The 27606-nt window shown below is 24.4% G+C and overlaps 3 protein-coding genes across 10 annotated transcripts; 2 read left to right on the top strand and 1 right to left on the bottom strand.

Annotated features, from left to right (window-relative positions):
* On the top strand, positions 1 to 11241 carry LOC107998576 (nuclear pore complex protein Nup153). 2 transcript variants are annotated; one of them, XM_017057913.3, is made up of 8 exons: positions 1 to 670; positions 1594 to 1881; positions 1949 to 2255; positions 2338 to 2558; positions 2637 to 3019; positions 3147 to 6285; positions 6428 to 6549; positions 6660 to 11241. In XM_017057913.3, exons 1-8 carry the CDS (start codon positions 596 to 598, stop codon positions 6715 to 6717), a joined length of 4593 nt encoding a protein of 1530 aa, XP_016913402.1. In that variant the 5' UTR covers positions 1 to 595; the 3' UTR covers positions 6718 to 11241. The 2 variants fall into 2 exon arrangements, with proteins under 2 accessions (XP_016913402.1, XP_016913403.1); XM_017057914.3 differs by having other exon boundaries at positions 2374 to 2558.
* On the bottom strand, positions 8558 to 18911 carry LOC107998495 (WW domain-containing adapter protein with coiled-coil homolog). Of its 3 annotated transcripts, XM_062081217.1 has the most exons (13): positions 18699 to 18894; positions 18458 to 18491; positions 16626 to 16866; positions 15642 to 15727; positions 15152 to 15232; positions 14039 to 14237; positions 13306 to 13644; positions 13009 to 13232; positions 12766 to 12907; positions 12468 to 12691; positions 12238 to 12365; positions 12026 to 12105; positions 8558 to 9105 (listed from the first exon to the last, which is right to left on the bottom strand). In XM_062081217.1, the coding sequence occupies exons 1-12, from the start codon at positions 18737 to 18739 to the stop codon at positions 12027 to 12029; spliced, it is 1818 nt and encodes a 605-aa protein (XP_061937201.1). In that variant the 5' UTR covers positions 18740 to 18894; the 3' UTR covers positions 8558 to 9105; position 12026. The 3 variants fall into 3 exon arrangements, with proteins under 3 accessions (XP_061937201.1, XP_016913290.1, XP_028522869.1); XM_017057801.3 differs by lacking the exon at positions 8558 to 9105 and having other exon boundaries at positions 11576 to 12105; positions 18699 to 18911; XM_028667068.2 differs by lacking the exons at positions 8558 to 9105; positions 18458 to 18491; positions 18699 to 18894 and having other exon boundaries at positions 11576 to 12105; positions 15642 to 15756; positions 16626 to 16768.
* Positions 18287 to 26196, top strand: LOC107998494 (repetitive organellar protein). Of its 5 annotated transcripts, none has more exons than XM_062081205.1 (8): positions 18287 to 18646; positions 19515 to 19795; positions 20498 to 20741; positions 20917 to 21034; positions 21114 to 21258; positions 21321 to 21408; positions 21487 to 21841; positions 21910 to 26196. In XM_062081205.1, exons 3-8 carry the CDS (start codon positions 20521 to 20523, stop codon positions 25591 to 25593), a joined length of 4611 nt encoding a protein of 1536 aa, XP_061937189.1. In that variant the 5' UTR covers positions 18287 to 18646; positions 19515 to 19795; positions 20498 to 20520; the 3' UTR covers positions 25594 to 26196. The 5 variants fall into 5 exon arrangements, with proteins under 5 accessions (XP_061937189.1, XP_061937191.1, XP_061937192.1 ...); XM_062081207.1 differs by having other exon boundaries at positions 19549 to 19795; XM_062081208.1 differs by lacking the exon at positions 18287 to 18646 and having other exon boundaries at positions 18912 to 19795; positions 21910 to 25504; positions 25594 to 26196.
* Positions 26197 to 27606: the final 1410 nt, after the last annotated feature.

Below are 27606 nucleotides of genomic sequence, written 5' to 3' on the forward strand. Positions count from 1 at the left end.
CTTATTTTTTTTTTTTTTTTTTTAATTAATTGAGTAAAATCCAAAAAGTTTTTTTTTTGGAATTTATGTTTAAACTTTAACAATCTATATTTATATTTTAATAATTTATACAAATAAAATATTTATTATAGAAAAAAATAATTGACAATATTTTCATGTTAAATTTGAATTCTATAGATCGATCACAATTATAATTCTTATGTCAAAAACAGTTGACTATTGCTACATTTAATTACTATTATTTTCATCAACAGGAGCACTGTTGTCTTATTCCATTCTGAATCGATAATATCACGTATGATACGAAAATGATAACAGAGAATATTTTATCTTCGGATGATGAGTCTATTCTAAACTTAATCTGTGGTGGTACGCCAATTTGAAGACTGCGAGCGCACACAGTGTCACGTGGTCAGGCGCGACAAGCGCATATTCGAGAGAAACCTGGCGCCCTGGTGGCGGTCTTTAGGGCGGCCATATTTTCTCTCGTGGATTTCAGTCACGAAGGTGGTGGTTCGCTGACAATTTTTGGGATGCGCCGTTTGAAGACATTCTTGTGTGTTTTATATTCGTAAATAAGTGACCAGTGCCAATCATGGCTAAAGGGAGTAATAATTTGACTGGAAGACGGTCGTCGTCGCATAATACAAAGCCTTACGACGCAAACAATGTGAGTAGTATCTCCTTGGCACAAGTCTCCTGATAGAAAGTTCTCTGCCTCTCCTCCAACGGTTATTCGCGCGTTACCGCGCAAATTAAATCTTTCGATAAATTCACACTATGTACCAAATCTTTTATAGAATATTCTTTACATGATTGCTCTTTTTTTAAAATATATTTTCATTATATTTAGACGATGTCACGGTTATGTGAGTCTACTCGATAACCTCAATCTTTTCTATACTACTTCACTCATGAGATATCCATCAAGACGCCTATAACATGTAACCTTGAAATATTGTTTTTTCTAAAAAAAATTTTTGAGAATTTGGCATATAATTCAATTCTTGTAAACTTATCATTTTTTTAATTTTATAAAATTTAAATGTTATTAGTTTACATTCATATTTAATACGTGTGTAAAAAAGGCACGCATGACGTTGGAAAATCATGTTTTGCGCAAATTCACGCAATATCTTGTAATCTTTTTTAAAGATCATTTTCCTTTTTTTGATAACAATATTCGTTTAATTCGATTGATTTAAATTAATATAAAACTTAATTTACTTTTCAAATGAACGTTTTAACCTCAATTTTAAAAATGACTTTTTATGTATTGTAATTGTTACTGTATTATGTTCTTACACATATTAATTTCATAAAATATTTATAATTAAATAATATATTTAAGTAATTAATTCATTCTTTGTATATATTTATTCAATTATTATTTAACATATTAATTCAAGTAAAATTATACATAAAATAACACATATATATATATATATATATATCTTTTCTTTATATATGATATTCAATTTCTTTTTTTTTTATTAATAGTTTTTTATTTTTTATAATATTAAATAATTTTTTAGACTATAAAGTATTTTTAAATATTATTTAGTACATATCTTTATTTTATTTACATTTCAGTCTTTTGTAAAAAAAGTGGCAACAAAAGTAACAGATCTTATACCACAAAGATTATGGATCAGTAAGTGGTTTAACTCATCTCAAAATGAAGATGTATTAGAAGATAACGAAAATCTTGAAGAGGTTGAATCAGAAGAAGATATACAAAAACCTCCACCTTTAAAACGACCATGTATTCGTATGGATGTCACTCATCCACCTGGTACATTTTCAATTCAACCAAGGACTAAATCAACAATCAACAAAACCAGTGTAGCTAAACAACAATATTCAATTCATAATGAAGTGGTAAATATATTAAAAAATGTAAATTTTAATCAATAAAAAAATTTTTTAATTAATAATTTTTTTCTAGAGTGAAGATTTTTGTAAACCTGGAATGGCCGGGCCAAGTGGAATTAGTCATTTAGTATCTTCTACACCTACAATGCAATCGAGTATTAGAAATGTAGCACCTCAGAGATCTGAATTAAATTCATTAGTTGCTACTACAAATAATGGAACTACAAATGGTACAGATGATAATTCTGAATCCAGTGAAAGCACTAGTGGTTGTAGCTCTCTTATTCCACAAACAAATAGACAAGAAGCTCCATCAAATGTCTCTTATCACTCACCATTTTCAAAGAGAAAAAGATTCAATGATGATAAATTAAGTTTCAGTAAGTCAAATTTTTCTCTTTTTTTCTTGTTGATTATTGTAATATAAATAATCATATTTTTTAATATATAAATTTTTTTTAGCCAATCATATGCAGTCTCCAAGATCTTTATTTTTAGATAATAACAACCGAGATACTTTAAGTAGTCGTAGACCGAGCTTTAATGCATCTATCATGACAAACACGCCGGATCGTGCATCTCCCTTGGCATCTCCTTTTTACAGTGGAAATATTACTTTTGGTGGAGCAAATGCAGCAGGTCTTTATAAACAAGGTCGTAATCTGTTTAATAGTTCAAATGAGGTATGAGTTATTAATTGAAATTAAAATTATTTTAAATAATTTTTATCATTTACTATAAACATTTTTTATTAATATTAGATTCAACTTAAAGTTCCTAAAAGAACAAGTGTTGAAGTAAAACCATCTAACACAGTAGGAATTGATTCATCTGGTATGAGTCAAACTGCTAAGAAAATATTGGAAGCATTAGAACATTTTTCGTCGCCAATAACTGATGCTAAAAAAATACCATTAAAAATGATGAATAATACATCATCAATAAATAAAAAAAGGACAAGGGAGGAAATGACATCAACAACTAAAGTTGGATTACGTCATTTAACTCGTGAATTAACTGTACCAACTGTACCCGATATATTAAAATTAAGACGGCGGCAAAAATTACAAGATACAACAGTTGCAGCTAGAAAAATTATTTCAGCTCGAAGCGAACCACCGCCTCCACAAGAATATCATCTCAGGTAGATATATATAATTATTTTTCATATAAAATATTTTTGTATGTATGTTTATTTATGTTAAATTATTTATGTTACTTATGTTATAAACAATTATTATATGCATTCATTATGTATAATCATTTTTTAGAACACAAACTAATGAAGATTTAAAACATCATGGAAAAACTAAAGGAGCAAAACTTGAACAGGAAGATACAATTGAACCTGTCAATTTACCAAATATACCTTTACCAATATCTTCATTACCTAATTTCAATTTTATGCCATCTACTAATACAACGATAGTAGATGAAGCTAGTACAGATAAACAAAATACATTCACATTTGCAAGTCCTATAAAAGTAACAAGTACTACGAAGAATTTAAAATCGATTAATAATTTTACTTTTAGTAGTCCAATTAATGCTGATAAACAATCAATTGATAAATCTAATGATATAAATTCATCTTTAAACAAAAATGGTATTAAACCTAATATATCTTCTAATGAATATATACCTCCTGTAATACAAAACTTTATTTGGTCTGATTCGTCTATAGCTCCTAGACTAAAAGAAAAAATAAAAAATAGTGATGGCACTATTTCTTCAGATGAATTAAAATCAGGAAGTGTTATGGATGTTCTTTGTTCTAAATCTGAAAAATTAAATGAATCAAAAATGCAATTAGATTCAGAAACAACTATTAATAAAATAAATACTGTTAGTCCAAATATAAATGATAATATTATTAAAGCTCTAAATTCACAGTCTAATATGTGGGAATGTTCTGAATGTTTGTTCAAGAACAATGATTCTGAAACACATTGCTTTACTTGTAAAGCTATTAAATCAAATCTTAAGGATAAAAAGATTTCTGAAATATCAACATCTAATAATGCCAGTGAATTAAAAACTACAGTAAAAGATCATTTTGGATTGCAATTTAAGCTTTCAAGTAATCAATGGGAATGTACATCATGTTTCCTAAAAAATAAACAAAGTGATACTAAATGTATTGCATGTAGTGCTCTTAAATCAGATATAAAGCAAGAAATTAAATTTGTTAAACATAAAGAAAGATTTGAAGAATGTCCTAAATGCAAATCAAAAGATTTTGAAAAATCAACTACATGTTCTTGCAATACATTTAAATCAAATGAATTAAAAATTACTCCACAGAAAAATACGAATTCTACAGATAATACAGATATATCTGCAAATGAAGATAATAGAACCAATACATCAACTAATACATTCTCAAATATAGATAAATTAAAATCAAGTAAAGATACATGGGAATGTCCTTCTTGTATGGTTAGAAATCTTATTTCTATTGATTCTTGTCCATGTTGTAATACAGCTAAACCAAGTATTGGAATTACTACTAAGAATATTGTGTCAACATTTCCAAATGGATTTGGAGATAAATTTAAAAAACCTGATGGTGCATGGAATTGCAACACTTGTATGATACAAAATGAAGAAAAAATTACTATATGTGTAGCTTGTGGTGATTCAAAGCCAGGTTTAAAGAAATCAGATAATTCTACTTCTGCAAATACTAGTTCCAATTTACAATTTAATTTTGATATGCCTGCAAATAGTACTGGTTTTAAATTTGGCATTGATAAGGCTGGTCAAGAAAAGACTGATAATACAATATCTTCAAATGGTTTTAAATTTGGCGAAAATCAACAAAATAGTCAAACTGGTCAATTTACATTTGGTATACAAAAAGAAGAAAAGAAAACAAGTGAAATACAAAAATCAGAAAATAATATTCTTTCAACTTCAGAAAATGCTTTTCAAACTAATGCAAGTAATAGTGAAAAGACTGATATAAAACAAAATCCAGAAAAAATAGAGAAAAACACAACATTATTTTCGTTTGGTATAGCTAAAAGTGAGAGTGCAACAATAGAATGTAATAAACAATCTGCAAATGTAACAACTGCAACAATTCCATCTACATTTACATTTGATACATCTAAACCTACAATGGTACAATCAGATACAAAGGAAGAAAAACAAATTGAAAATACTATAGTAGAAGTTTCAAAACCAAGTACAGGAACTATAGAATCTTCTAATACTATTAATACAAACACATTATCTTCAATAACTCAAAGTAATACGCAAGAAACTAAATCAACTGCTACTTTCTCATTTGGGGTACCAAGTAATACAATTGCAGTTACTAGCAGCACTTCTACAATTGTAGTATCAAGTCTTCCATCTTCTACTCAATCTTCCTTTACATTTATTGAATCAAAATCAACTACACAAACATCAATTGTACCAACTTTTGGTCAAATATCGACATCAGCTCCTACAGCTAATTTATCTAATACCTTTACATTTGGAGATAGTAAAACAAGAGAAGGATCTTCAATGACTAAAACTTTTGGAACATTACCAAATGCTCCTTCTGGAAATACATTATTCTCAAATATTTCTAATTCACCATCATTATTTAATAATGATACAAAAACTACACCAACATTTGGACAAACTTCAACTGAAGATAATAAACAACCTGCATTTGGTGCTACAAGTACAAATAAATCCTCAACTTTTGCAATACCAGAAAATAAAGTACCAATATTTGGAAATACAGAAAATAAACCAATTTTTGGTTCACCTGACACAAAAATGCCTGTATTTGGAAATACAGATAATAAAGTAACATCTTTATTCAATCCACCATTGCAACCATCAACTGCAACACCAATACCTTTTGGTGGACCATCAGCTACACCAACACTTTTTAGATCGTCCGTTACTCCTGTTTTTGGTAATAATACTACTTCAACATTTACTACTGAATCAACACCTAGTATATTTGGATCTACCTCAAAGCCAAATGAAACTGGCACATCAAATTCAAACATATTCACATTTGGCACTAGTCCTCCTCAAGCAGTAGCAAAATCAGGAACTGGATTCAATTTTTCTGCAAATACTAATCCTGGTGAATCGACACAGAAACCATTATTTACATTTGGTAGTCATACATCCACTCCACAAAGTAACAATTTATTTGGAAATACATTCAATAATCCTACATCAACAAATGCTGGTTTTACATTTAATGCACCTAAACCAGAAGCAACAGCATTTGCTCAATCTGCAGCTACAACTCCTACAATTTTCGGTACACCACAACCTGGAGTACAAAATCAAGCATCATCTTCGTTTTCATCTACTCCTTCAAATACAGGATTTAATTTTGGGACTACAACACCTGCTGTTACATCATCAGGAGGTTTTAATTTTGGTGTAGTTGTAAGTAAAATAATTATAATTAAATTAAAAATTATGATTATATTTAATCAATATATTTCAATCTATTAATTGTTTTAATTTATATTTCAATATATTGAATCATTATATTATATTAATCTAAATAATTGATTTCTATTTTTAGGCATCTGCTTCTACACCATCTGCAGGATTTAATTTTAATCCTCCTAGCAATACACCTACATTTGATCCTAATACTCCACCATCATTTAACTTTACTGGTGGCAATGCACCTCCAACATTTAAGTATGTATAAATATATAATGTATAATATAAAAAATAATTTTTATATTATAAAAAATTATTCGTAAATTATTAATTGTAGAGATTATATATTATATGTTATTTTATTTCAGTGCTACACCTACTCAAACACAACGGAAAATTAAAAAAGCTTTTAGAAGGATGCGGTAGAAGGGCAAGTAATATATGACCATAGTTCAGAACACACTCGGATGCACTTTTTTTATATCTATTTCATGCAACTGCGTGTGTAAATATGTTTTTGAATATATGATAAAGTTATAGTATGATACAATGAAAATATCATATACCGATCGGTCACATCAATGTGGTGGTATACCAAGCATTTTATGTAATATATTAATTTGTCAATAGGATATGCTTGCGTACAACCACTTGTGTTCTACAGGATCTGTAAATTATAAATTATTTAAATTATACAATAATAACAAATGATACTTCGATGTTGGCATGAAGCCAGTTTTGCAACTAAAACAGATCATAATGCTATTGCATTATTAATACCTTGCCCAAACAAGACACTGTATATGTACTGACGTGACAATTTAATTTGCTGAAACGAGATAATACCTCGATAAAGAAATTTAATAAAGCACTTAATATGTGCAATTTATTGAAGATAATGAGTGGGAGTGTATCCCTCAGGTAAGTATAAGTCATTCACAACTCGTGACAATGATTTTGTAACTAATATAAGAAGAGAGAGGGACTAAACAGTGCCGAAGTACATTGAGTAAAAATTATTTTTTTGTAAAATATGAAAGAAATGTTGCAATAACTTGCAATGGCTTTATTCTTATATTTCTATGTAAAAACAATCATTCTTACCTGACTAGTTATTTTTAATAAATTCAGTATACACGATTTTACATAGTCAGGTACACGATCTTAAAGGAGCTTAATGGAAGAGAAATATGTGCTTAACAGATGGAATTCTTTTATTCATTTCTTCTATAAATTTCGAGACGTTACGAGTCTTGTGAATCGACTGAATATCAATGATGTCCCACTGCGTATAAACATTAATTATATTTTAATTAGAATTTTGTGGACAGTTCTACAATCTTTGTAGTACTAGTCCAAAAAAACGTGTATCATATAAAAAAAATGGCATTCGGATAGTACAAACTCACGATTACTGAACAATTGCATTGAGTAGTCGAAATTGTATATTTTTTTTATATATTGAATGAGCTAATCCTATAAGAATATACTGAATGCCATTTTAATAGGATTAAATTATAGTAATGTTGTGTGTTTTATCATAGAATGAATGGAAAATGAATCAAGAAGTATGTTGAATGGAAGTAAATTATTATGGGGCTTCTAAAGAGTTACTTCTTTTTGTTACTAAATTAAATATATTTTTATAATGAGTTTCTAAAATTGATATCAATTTTGTATATTACTGTTATTTCTACTACATAAATATATCATGGAAACGTATCATTCTGTATTAACAAAACTAAGTATATATTACAATAAAATTAGTAGAAATAAAATTAAAAAATTATACTTAATTGTTAAAAGATATAGACGAAAAGTCATATTCTGACATACTTTTATAAGATATACTATTTTTTTTTCTTTTTTCTTTTCTTTTTCTTCTTTTTTTTTTTTAAGATTCATTTCTTTTATAATATTTTTCGTTCTAATGACAATGTTTATACAATTACAGATTTTAACAATGAGTGCAATTTTATCAAGAGTGATATTAATTTTTATAAATGTAAGTATAACAAAATTGTTTCCAAAACATTAAACAACCATGAAATGGATATTCTTTTTAGAAGTCCCTAAATACAGAAAGTAGTTAGTTGACGTGTTAATGATTAATGAATTAATATAAAATCATACACGTCTTATTTAAGATTAGGATAGTTATATCTATAATGTTGGCTTAAAATTGACAGTAGCCAAGAATAACTCGGCACAAGACCCACCTTCTGCCATAGTAGATATGTAAGTAGGTACAAACAACTCTGTTATATATTGTTGCTCTATATATGTTGTGTAATATTTACATTATAGATTTTAAGACATTTTTAATTTCTGTATACATTATCAAAACACAAGGATAATATATAATAGAGAAATCTTGATTTCATGTTGATAATTTATAAATTGCAAACTCTGAAAATACCCTTCGTAGTTGTTACCTATTATACTAAAATAGTATTGCTAAGTATGTAAAAAATATATCAACGTAATTAGTCCATTTTTTTTGTATAATTAAAAATGCAATTATTCTACTGTTTAAATGTAGAACAAGATTTATCGTAATTCAGTAATTGAAATAGACTAGTTAATACTTACAGTACCTCTTAATGTTATCCTTTATAAAAGAAATGATCTTCTCTACGAAGGGTTCTCTTCCGCACATAGTTATATTGTCTAAATTAAAAAATTATAGCTTTGTATAATTACCAGCTGAAATACTAACCAATGGTAAAGTGAGGCTGCGCTGAGATATGTCTATGCTGCTGTCCTACACTGTGAACATTCTCTGTCGAGGCTGTGTCGTCCATTTGTCTATCCCTAGACAAATTTCCAAATTAATGAATATATCAAATGCTGCCTAAAAGAGGCAGTACCTTTGTATTAAATCTCGTATATGGCCTTACAAAACATAACGAGCGCGTGACGTAGATGTATTAATGATTGTAAAGCAAATCATATTGGAATTGTTTTGTAGCAGTTTGTACTCTCCATTGCAATGTGTTTGCATAAATACTTGAAGAGCACTACATTAAAATCGTTCAACAATAGATATTTAACATCTTATGACTCATAGAAAATTTGCTTTTATCATTGTAACTATTGAAAATATTATATTTTTATGAAATTAAGTATTAATTGTTTAAATTAGTCACTTAATATTATAATTTATAATTTTGAACCATATGTAAAATAAAAATATATGTAATAATTATAAATATTTTTTTTCTTTTTTGTTAATGAAATCTCTTTTCTAAGCATGATGTGCAAAAATTCTGTGAGTTATAAGATGTAAATAATGAGTCAAATGTTCTGAGGCCTTATTATAATCTTAGTCCATGAAAATTATGTATTGTACTGAATTTACATGAATATCTGTAATGATTATATTGAGAATGTATTAATCAATGATCTAATGTTCACAAATGAGAGAGTTTGTTATAAAATAAGTCCAATGACTGCCTGTAATTAAATAAAATGTACATGGGAGAATGTTCACTGTATGCTTCAGGTGCTATGGAGATGTTATAACATTCTTATGTCATGGTATAATGTTAGATAATATTGTGAAAGAGTATCGGTGTTTCTCAACCGATAAATTATTAATAATTTAATAATTTTTAGTCGCACAAATGAAGCACAGAAAGCTATTAATATTCTCTTATTTCTGAATAAAAACAAAAATGTTTTATAAAATTACAAATATTTTATTTAAAAGAAAACATGAAGACGTATTTGATTTATTGAAAAATACGTAATAAACACAAAATTATATAATTAAAATAGTAGTAATACATTACATAGAATAAAAGTAGATCTATTTGCGAACGAATATATAAATATAATTATGATAAATGAAAAACTCGATAGCCTCATATAATATAATTTATTGAATAAATGTGACATTGCTTTAATGCGTAACATTTGCAATGACGAGGGCTATTGAGCTTGTGTTGAGAAACACCGTAAATAGGATACATTCACGTTAACATTATTACCATTATTATTCTTAATATTATTATCCTCCGCTGTATTCATAATAATTATATTATACAGTACTAGGATATATGAAAAATATCAATTGAAAACAATGACGTTTAATTTTGGTTTACAATTTTATTTTATAGCTAGTAAATAACGATTTTAAGGAGGGCATTTAGATAATGATGCGAACCAAGGAGTTTTTAAATAAGTACAATTATCGTGTAATATAACTACACTTTAAATTTTAATTTTTTTTTTTTAGTAAATAATGTAAAATGTACGAGAACAAATAAAGCACGTGTAGTACTTCGTAAAAACCCTTTGGTTCACATAGAGAAAGTAATCTGAAAACGAATGTTAGAATTCAGTCGCAGTCTCGAATTCTTAGGTCAAATGTATTTGTTTAATGATTACATTTCGCGTTGCTTTTTATTTCTGTAAGTATCAAGCTCACTCCTTAACAGTTCCTCAAAGAAAATATACAAAATAAGAAATCCATATTATAATATAATATTATAGTATTTGTGGTTTTATCATCCTGAACAATCATATGTCTGTTCTACATGTTTTTAGTAAAAAAATATTTTATTTTAGTTACATGATATATTTAAATGCAAAATTCAAAAAAAGCAAAGGAAAGTAATCTTCTTTAAATAGTTTGAACAAAGTTAGAGTGGGCAAAATATAAGTATTTTTTTCACACTTCAAAAAGTTTTATAAAAATAAGTAATTAAAAATTACAAAAACAAATGATTAAAAATTAAAAAAATATTTTTTTCTACATAAAGTAGCCCAGTTATTATTAATTAAAAGTTCAAATTGATTATCGTGTTGTCTACTATAAAATCTACGTATTCAGTTTCCACTTACTAGAACTATACAATAATTATATAACGTTAATTCATTTTCTTATGTTGCACAGCTGTATGAGGAGTTATGCAGAAAATAAAAATTATCTACGATTAAGATACACTAAGTGTTTGACTTATTTGATTTTGGCACACTGTACAATCTGCATTAATGATACAATGTTAAGGTGCTTTCAAAAAACACTGAGAATAAGTAACATATATTAGATTATTGTAAATCTCTAAAATTATTTACAAATTTTATACAAGTTTCAATCTTGTCCACTAAAAATTTTTGTTACATAAAATGTACTTTTTTTTTTTCTTTTACTATTAATATATTAAGATGAAATTTTAAATAAAAGAAACAGATTGCTATAATTACAAAGCAAAACTATTTTTTTTCCAAATATGTGGGAATTAGGTAAGATAATGGCGATAAAGAATTGAATTAAAACTTCTGGCACGAATTTTATTCCGAGATTTACAACAAAAATGTTTCAACTAGTTAAAATGCCGCTTAATCTTGGGATATGAAACATTGACACGTATAACATAGGTAATACAAGACGATGTGGACAATTCAATAGTTTGCAATGAACTGATAGAATAGATTCATTTTCTATTTACTTAGTGTGTTGTGTTTGCGTGTGGATAGGCCTTCTGTGCTTCCTAGAGAGGTGGGTTTCTTAATCAATTGTAATAAGACTCGTTAGCTGATAAACGGAATAGCCAATCCTCTCTAGGCAGCCCATATTCATTACTATTTTTATCACTTCTATCATAATATTATAATTTAGGTACAATCTTAATTATTCAATATTAATGAGAATATTAATAATTATGTTTTATTTTTTGCATGAATTAATTATAGATTGTAATTATAATTACTTTATAAAGTTTCTTACACTAAGAATCGTCAGACATGAAGGAATTTTGGGATTTTAGCTCCTCCAATGTTTGAATTTGTTGACGGAGAAATAATATCCTATAATATTAAAAAAAAGGAAATCAATTTGATTATTTTGATTTTTGATTTAATTTTATTATTTTGTACAATTTTAATAGTGAAAAAATAAGAATGAATATATATATATATATATATATATATATATTGTACCTTTGTTCCTGTAATGTTGCTTGAATTTCTGTCAGCCTCACTATCGATCGTGCCGTTTTTAATTCTGCTGATACTCTTGTACACTGTAAACTTCCCATTGTATGTGCTTCTTCACTAAGTTTCTGTGCCTGAAAATAACAATTATATTACAAATATGTTAAAGTATATCTTATATTATTAAATATTTCTATTATAACATACATTAAAAATAATTATTTTTATATAAATACCTGTTTTTCAAGAATATCAGCAGGAAAGGCACGCACATGTTGCGTTAAATCTTCCCGATAGTGATTAGCAAGTGATGGTGTTAAGGAAGGAGTTAAAGGAGGCTGTACTCTAGCTAATGCTTGTAAACCTGTATTACTTAAATTTCCAAGGGAACCTAATGTACTAAGATTTTGCAATGAGCTTAAACCTTGTACTCCAGAATTCGTGCTCCCAGGACTTGTTACTGTGAAAGAGAAACTTGTAGGTAATTAATTACTATGATTTTATTAAATACAAATTCATCAATTATTAACATACATTTTCGAGCATCGATGCAATCCTGAGTTTCTGAATGTGTTGGAGTAGGTGGTCCCTCACTTGTAACATTACCGCTTGTATCAACTTTTAGTGGGACCATTACATCATTTCCACTATTATTTCGTTCTCCACTAGTCGATTGCTATAAAAAATATTGAATAATATGAATATAATTATTATATTTTTATATTGAGATTAATCATACAATTAAATTAATATATTAAATTATAAATATAAACTTACTTGTCTAGATAATAGAATGGCGGCTGTTTGAAGTGTTTGTAATGCTTTTTGTGGTGTAATATCAGGTTGATCTTTATTGCCTGTGATTTGAGATAAAAGTCTCGGAAGATTTGCTAGTGAAACTGGTGGTCCTGGAGCATTACTATTACCTTGTTGCGTTGGTGAACTAAGTTTTCCAGGTGTTTGTGGTGTAGATGGTGGATGTGATGTTAACCGAGGTAATGCTATAATAATATATAAATCATTATTAATATATATTTTTTCAGTTTCTTTATCATTATACTGTTAGATACATACCAGTAGCCAACAAAACAGGACCTTGAGGCAGTGGATCGTGAGTACAAGATGTTAGAGGTTCGGAAGTTGGAGTGGAATCACCTGGAGAAATATCCATATCCTGTGCTTGACGCTCCACTCCAGTTTCTTCTCTACATGATTCCCGATCCCTTTCACGTTCTCGTTCTCTTTCTCGTTCTTTCTCTCTTTCTCTTTCTCTAATCGAAACATCTTCTCTACTACTACCACCACCACTTCCACTGCATGAACTCCAATATTCTCGTTTGTCAGACTGACGCGATTTACCATCTCGCACACTGCTACTGCTATTTGACCGCGAGTTGGAATGTTTATCGTGACCTACGAACAAAGAAAACAAAAAACCTTCTATATTGAATAATTTAACTTATATAAATTAATTTTAGAAAAAATAAAAAAATTGTATAACTTATATATATATTTAATCCAATCTATATTTTTCATATAAATGATAAATTTACATTCATTTGAAATATATATTCGATATATAAATATAATATTAAGTGGAAAAAATATTTATATCTTTATATTTATTTTAATTTCTTCATTTATATCAAGATCAAAAAGTTAATCTGCAAAGAATCGATAATAATTGATAATAAAGCAACAAATTATTAAAATAGAAAAAGATCATATTTTTGCAAAAAATAATAACAATGAATAAAGAATTTTTTAAATTTAAAAAATTTATTTAATAATATATCGTTAGACGTACTTGACCTAGAAGAATAATCATTGGATTGACGTTGTCGATTTTCTGTTCGACTAATCCATTCCCGTGGTTTTTCCCACTGAGAAACTTCTGTTTTACAGTTGTAATAATACTTCTTGCCTGAAGAGCTCATGTGTTCTGACCAATCACCAAACCTGGCTGAACGTTCCATTGCACCTCCTCGCTCATCACCACGTTTGTCCTAAACATACTGTTCTAAAATTTCCGGAAACAATTGAATCGATGGGAAATATTTATAAAAATTCCAAAACTTGTTCGAAAAGTTGAAATTACATTTGTCCACGTTGATGACTCCGTACACCTATCGAATCTCGATATTTGATAATTTTTTAATTTTCAAAATAATATATTGTGTATACCGTTTTAAAATGTTAATTATTATTAAAATCCTTGTTTATCATGTCAACTTATTTATAATATATTTAGAATATATATGAAACATATTTAAAAAACAAAAAAATTCATGATAATTGGAAGAGATATCCCCACAAAAATAATTTTAAAATATATTTTCATATGAGATTTTATTTAAAAAGACTTATAAATTTCATTGATTATACATAGTTTTATCATTATTCGTTTTGTCTAACTATAGACAAAATGAATTTTTATTGATATTTATATTTATAATCATATTTGTAAAAATATTTACAGACATGTTCCATTCTATTTTCATAATTAATTAATTTGAATCAAGACATTAAGATATTTATAAGAAATCTATATATATTAAATATAATGAAGTCATATATATTTGAGATCTAATCATAAAAATTAATCATAAAAGTTTAATCATAATAAGTTTAATAATTAACAAAGAATCATGAATTAATTATTTAAAAATTTATTCATAATTTATTAATAAAATAAAAATAAAAAAATATAAGAATATATTTTAAATGAAATTTCTATTTTCTATTTCTGTTCTATTCTGTTTTCATGAAAATAAAATCTTATATGATATAATTTATTTTAAAATTCTCTTGTTATAAATTTTATGACAATCAATATATTACAAATATATTTTAATCATTTCTTATATTTTTATAAATATATTTTTTTCTATAATAATTATATGAAGTACATTTTACTGACCTGACAGGAATTGTGTGATGGTTTTCTCTGAGATGAAGATTCTCTTGATGAATTTGACGATAATTTTATAGGATGTAAAATCTGTAAAAATCAATAAAAAAATCATTTAAATATTATATAATATAATATTATATATAATCCAGAATATTTTTGATTCATAAATCAATTATTAAAGAATATTCAAAGAAATTATTGTGTATAAATTGTTTCACAATATATAAATGAATAAAATGAATAAATGAAAAAATGAGTAAAAAAATATTTAAAATAGAATTAGAAAAAAATTCAATAAATTTATAGTAATACAGTAAAATTCAAATAAATTATTTTATTTGTTAATTACTTTAAATTGTTAATTTATATTTGTAATAATATATGATTAAAATTTTTATTGTAACATTTGAATTTATTAAAAAAAAAAAAATTAATATTTCTAAACTACATTAATTGAATTAATACATTTTAAAATTTCTACTGAAAATATTCTTACTTCTCCACTACTCCTATCATGGTTGGTCCTGTGTTCTGAATCTCTGCTCTCACGGCTTCTCTTGTCTTTTGGGGATCGTGCACAATCTACACATATGCAAGCAAGCATGTTACAGCTGAAAATGTTAAGACACAAGCCTGTTTTTATACTGAAGAAAGAAAGAAAACTTTAATTCTCAAAGTCATTATACAGTCGATTTTGCCATAACACAGATTCTATAATTTAAATAATAGTAAGACAAAATGATAATAAGCATTATTCATTAAAAGATAAAATAATTAAATATATAACATCTATTTTTTTTTATATATTAATTATTTTATATTAATTTCAAAACTTTATTTATTTTAAATCTTTTAAAATAAAGGTTAAATATAAAAGTACTATATAACAAAAATAGAATATTAATCTTCTAAAATATATTTAAAAATATTATGAAATTTATTATGAATTTATTATTTTATATTAAAATATAAAAATATAAATTTTTAAAATAAAAAAATATAATTAATTTTAATTTTTATATTAATTTCATAAATATATGATAAAATATTATTGATTACAATAATAATTATAAATAGTAAATATTATATTTATGTAAATATATGTTTGTAGATATTAATTTTTATTTTTATTAAAAATATTCTTTTAATATTATAATATTTTAATATTTTTATTTAGTCATGAATAAAGTTGAATTTTAATTGCTGAATTTTAATTATATAAATCTTTTACAAATAAAATTAAATGTTTTACAAATAAAATATAATAAGGTTATAGCAAAAATGACTGTATTATTATTTCTCACAATTTAAGTGAATCTAGTAAATTTTCCTAATTAAAATATTTGAAATACAGTATTAAATTTTTTTAAATATAGTTTTAATATTTTCCATATTTGCGGTATATATTTGTTTTATATTTTAAAATATGATAATTTTACATTACTCTAAAAAATTTAATGAAAATTTAAATGTTAATTACCTGAATACTTGTCCCTAGAGGAGGATAACTTGTAGTCTCTGTTTTCTCTCTCCTTCTTGTATAGGGGCTTGGATGTGTAACTGCGAGGACTATCTCTATCTGTTCCCATGCCCATACCCAAGCCCCCAGCTGGACTATAAGAGTTGCCATTTGGGGAATCTCGCATACGTCCTTCGTAACGACTATCTGATGATGTTGTTGATGAGGAGTAGCCACCCTTAGAACTACTATACTTTGCGTTCTGTAAAAAAATATGAGATATTAAATATAATTAAAAAATTATTTTAATTAATTATCAATTATCAATAAATGAAAAAAATATTGAAGTTTTTTATATTCTTCTTATATTTTTATTGTTAACTAATATAAAAAATAATTATTAATCAAAATTGTTATTGTGATAAATTATATAATGTGTAAAAATTAATATATATAAAATTGTTTATTATATTAAATTTCAATTATACACAAAAAATATCTAATTATATATTATATTTTACATAAAAAACATAATATAGTATTATTGTTGTGACTTAAATAAAAAAAAATTCAATGCATTAAATATAAATGAAGTATCTGAAATTATTTATTATTTTTATTAAAACACACAACTGTTACAAGTAATGTATTACAAAAAAAAAATTATAATTAATATATTTATGTAATATTTCCAATATACTATTAGTAATCTGCATAATATAGAAGAATGAATTATTGATTTTCTAAAAGTGAGGTTATGTTTACAATATTAAATAAAATTTGTATCTTTTAGCAAAAACATTAAAAGTGAGCAATTTATATAATATTTACAAGATATTAAATATAAATTATAAAATTATATTAAAAATATATGCAACTATTGCATGTTTATAATAATATTGATAATTAAATGAATATTTCCAAGGACAATATCTAGTTAAAATTTTTATATGAATTTTAAAAAAGAATATCAATTCTTTTGTTATGTTTAGTTTTTATATATTTCTTATATGATAGTAAAATAAGAAAAATAAAATAAAATAACAAAAATAAAGCTATAAAAAATTTTATACTCATATATATATATATATATAATTTAATAATTCAATGTTCTTTTATATTCATTAAATAAAATTTTTGGGATTCATCAATCGAAAAATAGGCAATAATCAATTCACTTGTAATTTTAAAATATATGTTTTTTAATATATAAAGATCAGCAAATTTATATAGAAAATAAAAACAATATTTTTTTTTATGATACATATGATTTACAAGTCATATTTTAAATTTTTTAAAATATCTATGTAAACGAAATTATTTGACACTCGATTATAGAAATCCAATATAAAAAAAATATATATACAAATATACACATAGTATATGTCGTATATATATATATATATATATCTACATATATATATACATATATATACATACATACATATATATGTATACATCAACACATACAAAAGCTATGCGATATTTGCGCCATACGAAAGGGACAAAATAGGCGGGCAAAATACATAAGAAATATTGGACACTAAATAAAAAAAATGTCGCGTATTTGGAAATCATAATGAAATTCTTATAAATAATTTGTCTATAATATCTAATTGTGACTTATTTAACAACGAGCTATAAAAAAGAAAGTAATGCAAGAAATATGAAAGAACTATTGACATAGTTGATTGCGCGATTATCGAAATAAAAAGCGCAAACAAAAAAAGAGAATTTTATTTCTTTTTTAGTGAGAATGAAAAGAATCGCGGTAAAATTGTGCATACAATCGCACTGTAGACGAATTACCCCACTCCTAAACCCCCGACACCAATTGCTCGGATGATATTTACCTGATAGGGATGGGCCTGGTGCTTTTCGAAGTACCTGCAATCATAGAAGATAAATGGTGAATAGAATTACAAGACAGCGGACATTCCAGGATGGAAAATAAAATTTCCATCGAGGAAAATCTCCCGCGAATGGCGGTAGTAGTAATGTCGAGTGGGTCGGATGGACGGACTTTGAAGATGAGAGGTGAGGTGAGTAGAGGTTGGTTGTGTCAGGATTGGGTATTTGACGGCGGTACCCTACCCATCGCTGATCCTTTGTGGTTTCCTCGCATGCATTACCATCAATGCCGGTGTCTGTGGGAAATTCGCGGCCTCGGATGTTCCCTTTTCGGTTGGTCAATGTCATAAAAACAACATTAACGCTTATTTAACAGTCAACTTTCTTTCTACCCGGACGCCATGTCACATACGTGATCGGCCGCTAGCGGTTATTATAGTCGAAAAGTTCGAGTAACGTCTGCGCTTCGGTGTGCACTTCTCTATTCAGGAGCGTATATACTAAAATCTTTGAATTGATCCATTTAACTGCACGTGACAATGTGTGATCTGTGTGCTTTAAAATTCTTTTGTCAATTTGATTGATACATTTTATATTTAAATTACATAAAAACTTATTAATTTTATAGTTAAGATAAATAAAATGATTATAATATTTGATGAAAAATTCATTTGTGAAATTTACGTGTAAATTCATAATAGAAATGATTATATTTGTTCATGTATAATCATGAAAATTATATAATCATATTATTCTATTCATTTTTTAAATATCATATATAGAAAAAAATATATATAGTTTTTTTTATTTTAAAGAAATTTATATTCGTTATAAATGTAAAAATATTCAAATATCAAATTTAAATAATTCTCGCAATGTCTGTCAGTTATACAATTATAATTTCTAAAATTTGCATCTATTGTAATAAACGGAGAAAAAGGATTTATGAAAGTATAATAACATTTCAATATATCGCCAATTTCATTATCAGTGAAAAAATATTTTTAAATTAATTTTAATAATTTTAAATTATCAACAATGTATTGGGGTTCTTTAAAGGGTGCGGCCGTACCTGTATTTATAATTTCCGTAGCAACGTTCAAATTGTTAAGATAACGGCGGCGTTGATTCAGCATTGACGCGAGGCGTCGTGTTTTACTCGATTTTCAAAGAGCTATCATAAGTTTCGAGCACATCGACAACAGGCGGCGCAAGTTGCAATAAATTTACAATTGTATGCGGCTATGCTGTAGAAAACGTAAAGAACTAAAGCTATGAGACGCCTTATTACGACAAAATGAAAGTGATGATCGTTTCCATTTAATTTCATTTTGTTGCAGGTATGTAGTAATAAATGATATAACAATGCATATTAAGAAGCGAAGATTATTTAATCTTTGTATTCTCGACACGCTTCTAAAAACAAATGCACATTCAAGGAAACTTGTGTTCTTTCATTGTTGATTGTTATTATTTAGACTTTTATAATATAACATCGACACGTGGTATTATGAATTGTAGCAATATAATATAATTGTATTAAATATTATATTAACACATGTACGTTCATTGTTAAATTTTATTTTTTACAATTTGATTAATTTATTTTAAGAAAAAACATATTTTTTATTTTATTTTATATTAATATATTATATTATTAAAAGAATAATATATTATAGTAGTATATAATATTATATACAATTATATTAAATTTTAAATTTTAATAAAAATAATTTTTAAATTGTAGTTTATTCTATATGATACAATTATAAGATACAAATATAAATAATTTTTATTTCAAATTCAGTAAATAATTCATCAATAAATATTGAGAGGCATACAAAATATAAAAAAATATATTAATAATTAAATTTTTTCAAATTTATATAAAAATTATATTTTATTTTTTTAAATATTTGTATAGTTTAAAAATAATTTTTTAAATTATATCTAAATTTAATATTCAAATTTTATATTATATCTCTTATATAATTATAAATGTATGATAATTAAATATAATATTAATTTTAATAAATTTACAGCAGAATTTTATAAAAAGAAAATAATGGATAAAAGAAATAAAGTAGATTTAATATTGACATGCAATAATCCTATAAGTATGTCAAAAAAATATGTAAATCAAGAATATACAATTAGTCATTTCAATGATATTAAATCATGTGAAAATATATTTCTATGGCTTGATAAATTTAATAATCTAATGTGTTCATCTGTGGGACATAGAAGTTACGAATTATTAAAACATTTACTTTTCCTTTATACTCAGTAAGATTATTATATTTTCTAAGAAAAAAATATATAATTTAATATATATATATATTATATATATTAAAAGAAATAAAAATATATATATAATATATAAATGAAAAAATTATTTACATTGAAATATAATTTTTATAATTTATAAAAAACTAATATTAATTAATATTATGTATTTTAGAAATATTTTAAGTAATATAAATACATATTGTGAAAAAGTATTGGATATGACAAAATTAAAAAATCATCTAAGTACTACATTAACATTTTTTCATCTTTATTGGAATGATATTAAAGAGGTATTATTAAATCATTAATTATGAATATAATAAAAATGACAATGTATTTTAAAAATTTACTAATAAATGTTTTTAATAGCATGTTAATGATTACAACTCGTATTTAAATGAAATGTCAATACTGTTAGGAATATACATAGATATAGAACTTAAAACTTTTACACACACTATGGATTCATCTAAAATTGCTTCAAAACTGCTTTCAGCATTATGGATATATTTAAGTAAGTTAAAAAAAACATTTAAAATTTAAATAAAAAATATTAAAGTATTATTTTTATTCTAGGTAACTCAGAAAAACATATTTTTAGAGTATTGCTTAAACTAAAATTTGTTACTAAAAAATATTCAAAAATTTTTGATTTTATATTCATGTATGTAAATATCTAATATTTTCTACTTTTTATTATAAAATTTTCTTACATAATATAAACTATTTTTTTTTATATCAGGAAAAGTTTTACTAGTTTCAAAAAAAGTGTGGAATCTTTAACAGATATAGAGTATGTTAGATATTTACTTGTTCTAAAAATATGGAAAAAAATGAAAGAAACTATAGAAGAAAAAAAGGAAGTGAATAAGATAGCTTTAACAATATTAGGTCCATGTATTCCAAAAATGCGCGATGAATTATTGAAGATTATATGTAAAGTTCCAACAGAATTTGAAAATGGAACTCTTACCTTATTACAACCAAATGTATTTAATTTAAAAACTGCATGTAATAATTTTTTAATATTTGAAGAAGCAATGTTTATTGAATCTAAAGATAATTTCATAACACAAAATTCTGATTTATATTTACAGGTAAATTTTTTTATTAAGAATTATAAATTTATAAATATTATTGATTATTTTGATTCGGTTATTTTTAGGATTTATATAGTGTTCAAAAAAGTTTTATAAACTGTGAATTAATAAAAAATGATACAGAAAATAATCATGCTTTTAAAGATGGAATAAAAAATAATAAAAATAATAATGAACTTCTCCCATCAAGAAACAAATTTAAAAATTATAAAAAGATATCAAAATTAAAACCCGGAGAATTAATTTTAATTGATTTAACTAAAGAAGATGAACTAAAAACAGATAAAAAAAAAAGAAAGAAAAAATGTCAAAGAAATTTAGAATGGTTAAAAATGGTAAAAAAAAAATATAAAGTACAGAAACAAATTGATGAATTAAAACATAGAAATCAAATAAAAATTTCAGATGTTCATAATATGAAGAACTCTGAAAATTTTTCCCATAATATTCTTCTTGAAAAACAACCAATTTCGAATAATAAGATTAATGAAAATACAGAAAGTAGTACTTTAATGGAACAAAAATCATTTCAGGATAATACTCATAATTTAAAAAATATGCAGGATTATATTCTCAATAAAAATGAAGTAAAATATATGTTTCAACATAAACAATGTGATACATGTAATTCATCAACAAAACAAACTGATACACAACTCAATAAAGTTCTATATTTGCTGGAAATTCTAAGCACTATGGGACAAAATATTAAAGAACCAAAAGCTATATTAAATCTACTGAAAGAAAGTAGGAATGAAAATAAAATATCTTCTGAATATAACATTTTTTATAAAAATACACTTAATGAATGTAATGAAATGAATACTCAACAAGAAAGTTCCATAAAGACAATATTATTGTCAAAGGAGTGCCAAAAGGATATTACAGATGTACAATCCATAAAACAAGAGTTACCAACAAATATAGATCTCAATGTGATAGAAAAAAATACTTATTGTCAAAATGAATCTATTTATGTACAAAGTGATCATTTGCAATCCATGAATAGTCCAGAAATAATAGAAACCATGAAACAAAATATTGCTCATGAAATTCATGAATGTACAAATTGTTGTAAAAAAATTGATATAAAACCTTTTTCCTACCATAACAACAGCATATTTAATATCACAAAAAACGATGTGGCGCAAAATACAATAGATAAGAATGCTATTGGTAAAACATCAATTTGTGACAAAAATATAATGTGTATATTAAATGATCTTGATAAATGTATGGATGTTTTAAATCGTATTGGCGAACATATTATGACTGTTTATGCGGAAAAACAACAAGAAGTTTTGGGAACTCAATCTACAGAATCATCATCAAAATGGATACAAAACATCAATTCATTGACAAATGCAGAAAGAGAAGAACTTAGCAAAATTTTAAAATTTCATGGTAAAAAAGACTTATTAAATGTATGCAAATGTCAAGATATTAATTTTTTGGATAAACTTTATAAATCAATATCTCAATCAGAAGAATATTGTTCTCATGAAAAAAATAATATTCTTCTCGAAAATAAATCACTTTCAAATTCTATAGGTAACTATATAAAATCTAAATTTGAACATCCCATTAAAGAAGAAAATAATGAAAATTTTGAAATTTTAAAAGATAAAATATTGAAAACAAATGAATGCAAAATTAGTACATCAGATAATCAGATATGTGATATATCTTCTATACATGATTTGAAAAATACTAAAGAATTAGATCAAGATATACATTGGGAAGTAGAAAATTCTAAAATAGAAAATTTGCCACAAAAAAATGATGCAAAATCATGTTCTATAGATGAATTTGAAAATATTGATATTTTAGATAGTATTCTAAATGTACATATAACTATTAAGGATGAACAAGAAATTTGGGAAAATTCGCAATCTCCATTGATGTCGCCAATTAATTATGATAATTCAAATAGCGTTTTAGATTGTATTAAAGATTTTTTTTCACCATCTGAATATATACATTCTAATGAAACAGAAGAAAAATATATTTTATCAAATACAGAAAATTCTCAAACATTATTACCTGAAGGTAGTCTTGGAATAACTGGAATATTAAGTAGTTTATTTGATTTTGATTCTCCTTCAAACGATTTAATGTATTCAAATACACAGGCAATTAATCCGCGATTAATTAAAAAAACTTTTAAAGATGAAATATCAACAAAAAATTCTAATATATCTGAATTGAATTTTGAAGAAAAAATTACAGAAAAGAATGACTTAGAAAATACATTTTTACAAGAAAATAAGGAATTATATAGTAATCAAAATCGTTATGTTGATGATAATATGGATATAGTTGGATTTGGATTGAACTCAAGTGCAGAAGAAATAATTGATTCTTATTCATTGAATAAAAGTATACCTTCATTTTCTGATCATTCAACTGTTTTAGTCAATTCAGGTAACATATCTTCTGAAGATAAAGAATTATTTCCTAAATACAGTCTTTCTAGTCCTACTGATAAGTTTAATACCAGTAATTTTATAGAAAAATCATATATTTTTCAAAAAAAAGATATTAATCAAGTTCAACCACTCAGTGATACAAAAAATCAAGATTTACCTGAAATTTGTATTACTAATAACATTTCATCAAATATGAATTATATATTAAATCAATCAAGAGATAATGTTCAGTCATCACAAAAATATGCATATACAGAACTTGAAACTAGTCCTTTTGTAAAAAAACAACCTTTAAATTCTTGTGATTTATTGTCTTCCACAGATTCAATATCATGTAACATTGATACAACATTTCAATGTGTTAAACAAAAACATAAAAATTCTATGAGACAAAGAAATATTCAAAAAACTATGCAATACAATAAAGAAAAACAAAATCATGTTACAAAACGTAAAATAAAAATTAGTACACAATCTAAATTACCTAAATGGACATTAAATTCTAAAAGGAAAATTAAAATGAAAAAAAAAGAAAAAGAATCATTTACATCTATTATTCAACCCAATCAAGATGAATTAAACTTAAGATGTTCAGAAATTACTATAATTAATCCTTTGAATTATCAAAATATACAAAATACATGTGAATCACCATTTCAAATGTCATATTCTCAAACATCTTCTAAAAATTGTACATCTAAAAAGAAAAATAAACAATTAAATTGCTCAGGCATAAAACATATGTCTCAACAAAAACAAATTTTATTAAATCTTTATGAAGATTCTATGGTGGATACAATCTACAAAGAAGATTCTAAAGTAGAAAATCCTCAAGATATCATGGAAGACATCTCAGAAGATTCAAGTATATCAAATATATCTGAAAAATCACATATATCTAAAAATAAATCTTGTTTCAAACTATCAGAAAAAAATATGGAAATTGATACTGATATAATCAAAGCAAATATCATAACAGATAAGAATACAGCTAAAGTTTCAAATAATACTGGAAAATCTAATGCCAAGTGGTCATTACAAGATATAGATATGCAACCATCAAATTCTATTAAAGAACAAATAATTACAACTTTGAATGAAGATATATCTTTGAAAAAAAGAAAATTACAACTTCAAAATTTTATTCAGCCAACTTCCACAAATGGAATTCTTTGTTCTATAAATCAGCAAAAAAAGAAAAAAAATCATTGTGTCTCTATAAAAAAAAAAGGTAATTTTAGTTTAAATATTTTTGATAATTTGTTTTACTTTAAAAATAAACTAATTATTATTTTAAAATTTATTTTATTTTCTATGTAGTTTTAGAATATCATCATGTTGAATAAATAAATATAAATTTTGTATAATTAAATATTTTTATGAAATAACTATATTATGTACAATAAAATTTATATATATTTCACATTTTGTCTACATATTCAAGTAATGGCATCAAAAACACAGTGTGGTAGTTTTATCAAATAGAGAAGTTTTAATATTTAATTAGATTTAATATTTTAATATTACATTTCAAAGACTCCAAATTAATAATTCTCCTCACGGAAGATCAACATTGGAAGACATTTTATTGTTTTGAGTGCCTTTTAAACATCTTATAAGTAAAATATTTTATATAATCAAAAATGCATTTATGCATAGAGAAGAATAAATTTTGTGTCATTTTGCAATTCAAGACTGATATTTAAATTTTAGTAACACGGATATTAAAATGTAAAAAGAAAATTAAAATGAAAAAAGAAGAAAAAGAATTATTTTTATCTATTGTTCAATTCAATCAGAATGAATTGAACTTAAAATATTCACTGAATATTATTATGAATTATCAAGATGTGCAAAATACATGTAAATCACTATTGTTAACATATTTCACATATTGTCATATTGTCAAACATCATCTAAAAATTATTATACATCTAAAAATATACACAAACAACTAAAATGTGCAGGTGTTCAACAATTAAAACGTATATCTCAACAAAAAGAACAAATTTTACTAAGTTTTCATGAAGATTCTATGATGGATACAATCTACAAGGAAGATTCTAAATTAGAGAATTCTCAGTGTACCATGGAAGATAACATCTTGGAAAATTCAAGTATGTTAAATATATTTGAAAAATCATATACACCTGAAAACAAAGTATTTTATTTTAAAATATAAAAAAAAAACATAAAGATTAATATTGATGTTATCAAATTGAATCTCATAACAGATATAAATATAATTAAAATTTTAAATAATATTATAAAATCTATCACCAAGTGATCATTACAGAACATAGATACATTATTAAATCCTCTGAAAGAACAAGTAATTGTACTTTTGGATAAACATATATCTTTGAAGAAAAAAAAATTAGATTTAAAAATTTTTTTTCAACTAACTTCAACTTTAAAAACAAATATAATTGTTTACTGCACAGTCAACAAAAATTTAAAAAAGAAACAAAATGTTATATATCTTCAAGAAAAGGTAATTATTTGAAATTTTATTTTATTTTTAATATAATAAAATAGTTTGAAAATATTATCATATTAATGTATTATCATATTATCATATATATAGTATTATCATATTAAACACACATATACACATTGCAACTTTTATAAATTAATTTTAAATATATTTTACATACCTATTTTTTAAATAATACTATTAAAAATATAATGTTAAAATATAATGTAAAAATATAATTTTATTAAGAATTGTAGAAACTTATATTTAGTTAATTTAATATTTTGAAATTATTATTTGAAATTAATAATTTGAAATTAATATTTTGAAATTTAATATTTTAAAACAAAAATAAAATATTAATAATTTTCTATATAGAAAATAATATACAACATTAGAAGATATATTTTTTTTTGAGTATCTTATACATATTTCATAAATAAAATACTTTATATAATTAAAAAATGCATTTATGCATAGAATTTGTTACAGTTTGCAAATAATAATTAAATTCTAGTACATTCAATATTTGGATAAATTAAAACATGATATAATATAATATATACATATGTTTATATTTTTTGTCTATATTTTATATGTCTCATTACAAGATAAAAATATATTTTATAAAAATTATTTAAAAAAAATAATATTAAATTTTTAAAAATTCTTAAAATAATATTATAAAGGTAAGTAAATAAGATATTTAATATTTTTAAATATATATATACTTTATATAAAAATTAAATAATTGTAATTTATTTTTTATTAATTGATTAAATACAATATAATAATAATTTTAATAATAAATATAAAATTATATATATATTTTTATATAAAAATATTATTTAATTTTT

The sequence above is a fragment of the Apis cerana genome, linkage group LG11, assembly GCF_029169275.1.
Source record: "Apis cerana isolate GH-2021 linkage group LG11, AcerK_1.0, whole genome shotgun sequence".
NCBI classification, from domain to species: Eukaryota; Metazoa; Arthropoda; class Insecta; order Hymenoptera; family Apidae; genus Apis; species Apis cerana.

What these genes read in the sequence shown, in the direction of transcription:
- LOC107998576 (XM_017057913.3), top strand. Translation starts at nt 596, where the DNA reads ATGGCTAAAGGGAGTAATAATTTGACTGGAAGACGGTCGTCGTCGCAT. An exon ending in TGATGATAAATTAAGTTTCA is followed by an intron (nt 2,256 to 2,337) that starts GTAAGTCAAATT and finishes AATTTTTTTTAG; the next exon opens with CCAATCATATGCAGTCTCCA. An exon ending in GTTTTAATTTTGGTGTAGTT is followed by an intron (nt 6,286 to 6,427) that starts GTAAGTAAAATA and finishes TTCTATTTTTAG; the next exon opens with GCATCTGCTTCTACACCATC.
- LOC107998495 (XM_062081217.1), bottom strand. Translation starts at nt 18,739, where the DNA reads ATGGTAATGCATGCGAGGAAACCACAAAGGATCAGCGATGG. An exon ending in CTCTAGGGACAAGTATTCAG is followed by an intron (nt 15,728 to 16,625) that starts GTAATTAACATT and finishes GCATATGTGTAG; the next exon opens with ATTGTGCACGATCCCCAAAA. An exon ending in CCATTCTATTATCTAGACAA is followed by an intron (nt 12,908 to 13,008) that starts GTAAGTTTATAT and finishes TATTTTTTATAG; the next exon opens with CAATCGACTAGTGGAGAACG.
- LOC107998494 (XM_062081205.1), top strand. Translation starts at nt 20,521, where the DNA reads ATGGATAAAAGAAATAAAGTAGATTTAATATTGACATGCAATAATCCT. An exon ending in TTACTTTTCCTTTATACTCA is followed by an intron (nt 20,742 to 20,916) that starts GTAAGATTATTA and finishes TATGTATTTTAG; the next exon opens with AAATATTTTAAGTAATATAA. An exon ending in AGCATTATGGATATATTTAA is followed by an intron (nt 21,259 to 21,320) that starts GTAAGTTAAAAA and finishes TTTTTATTCTAG; the next exon opens with GTAACTCAGAAAAACATATT.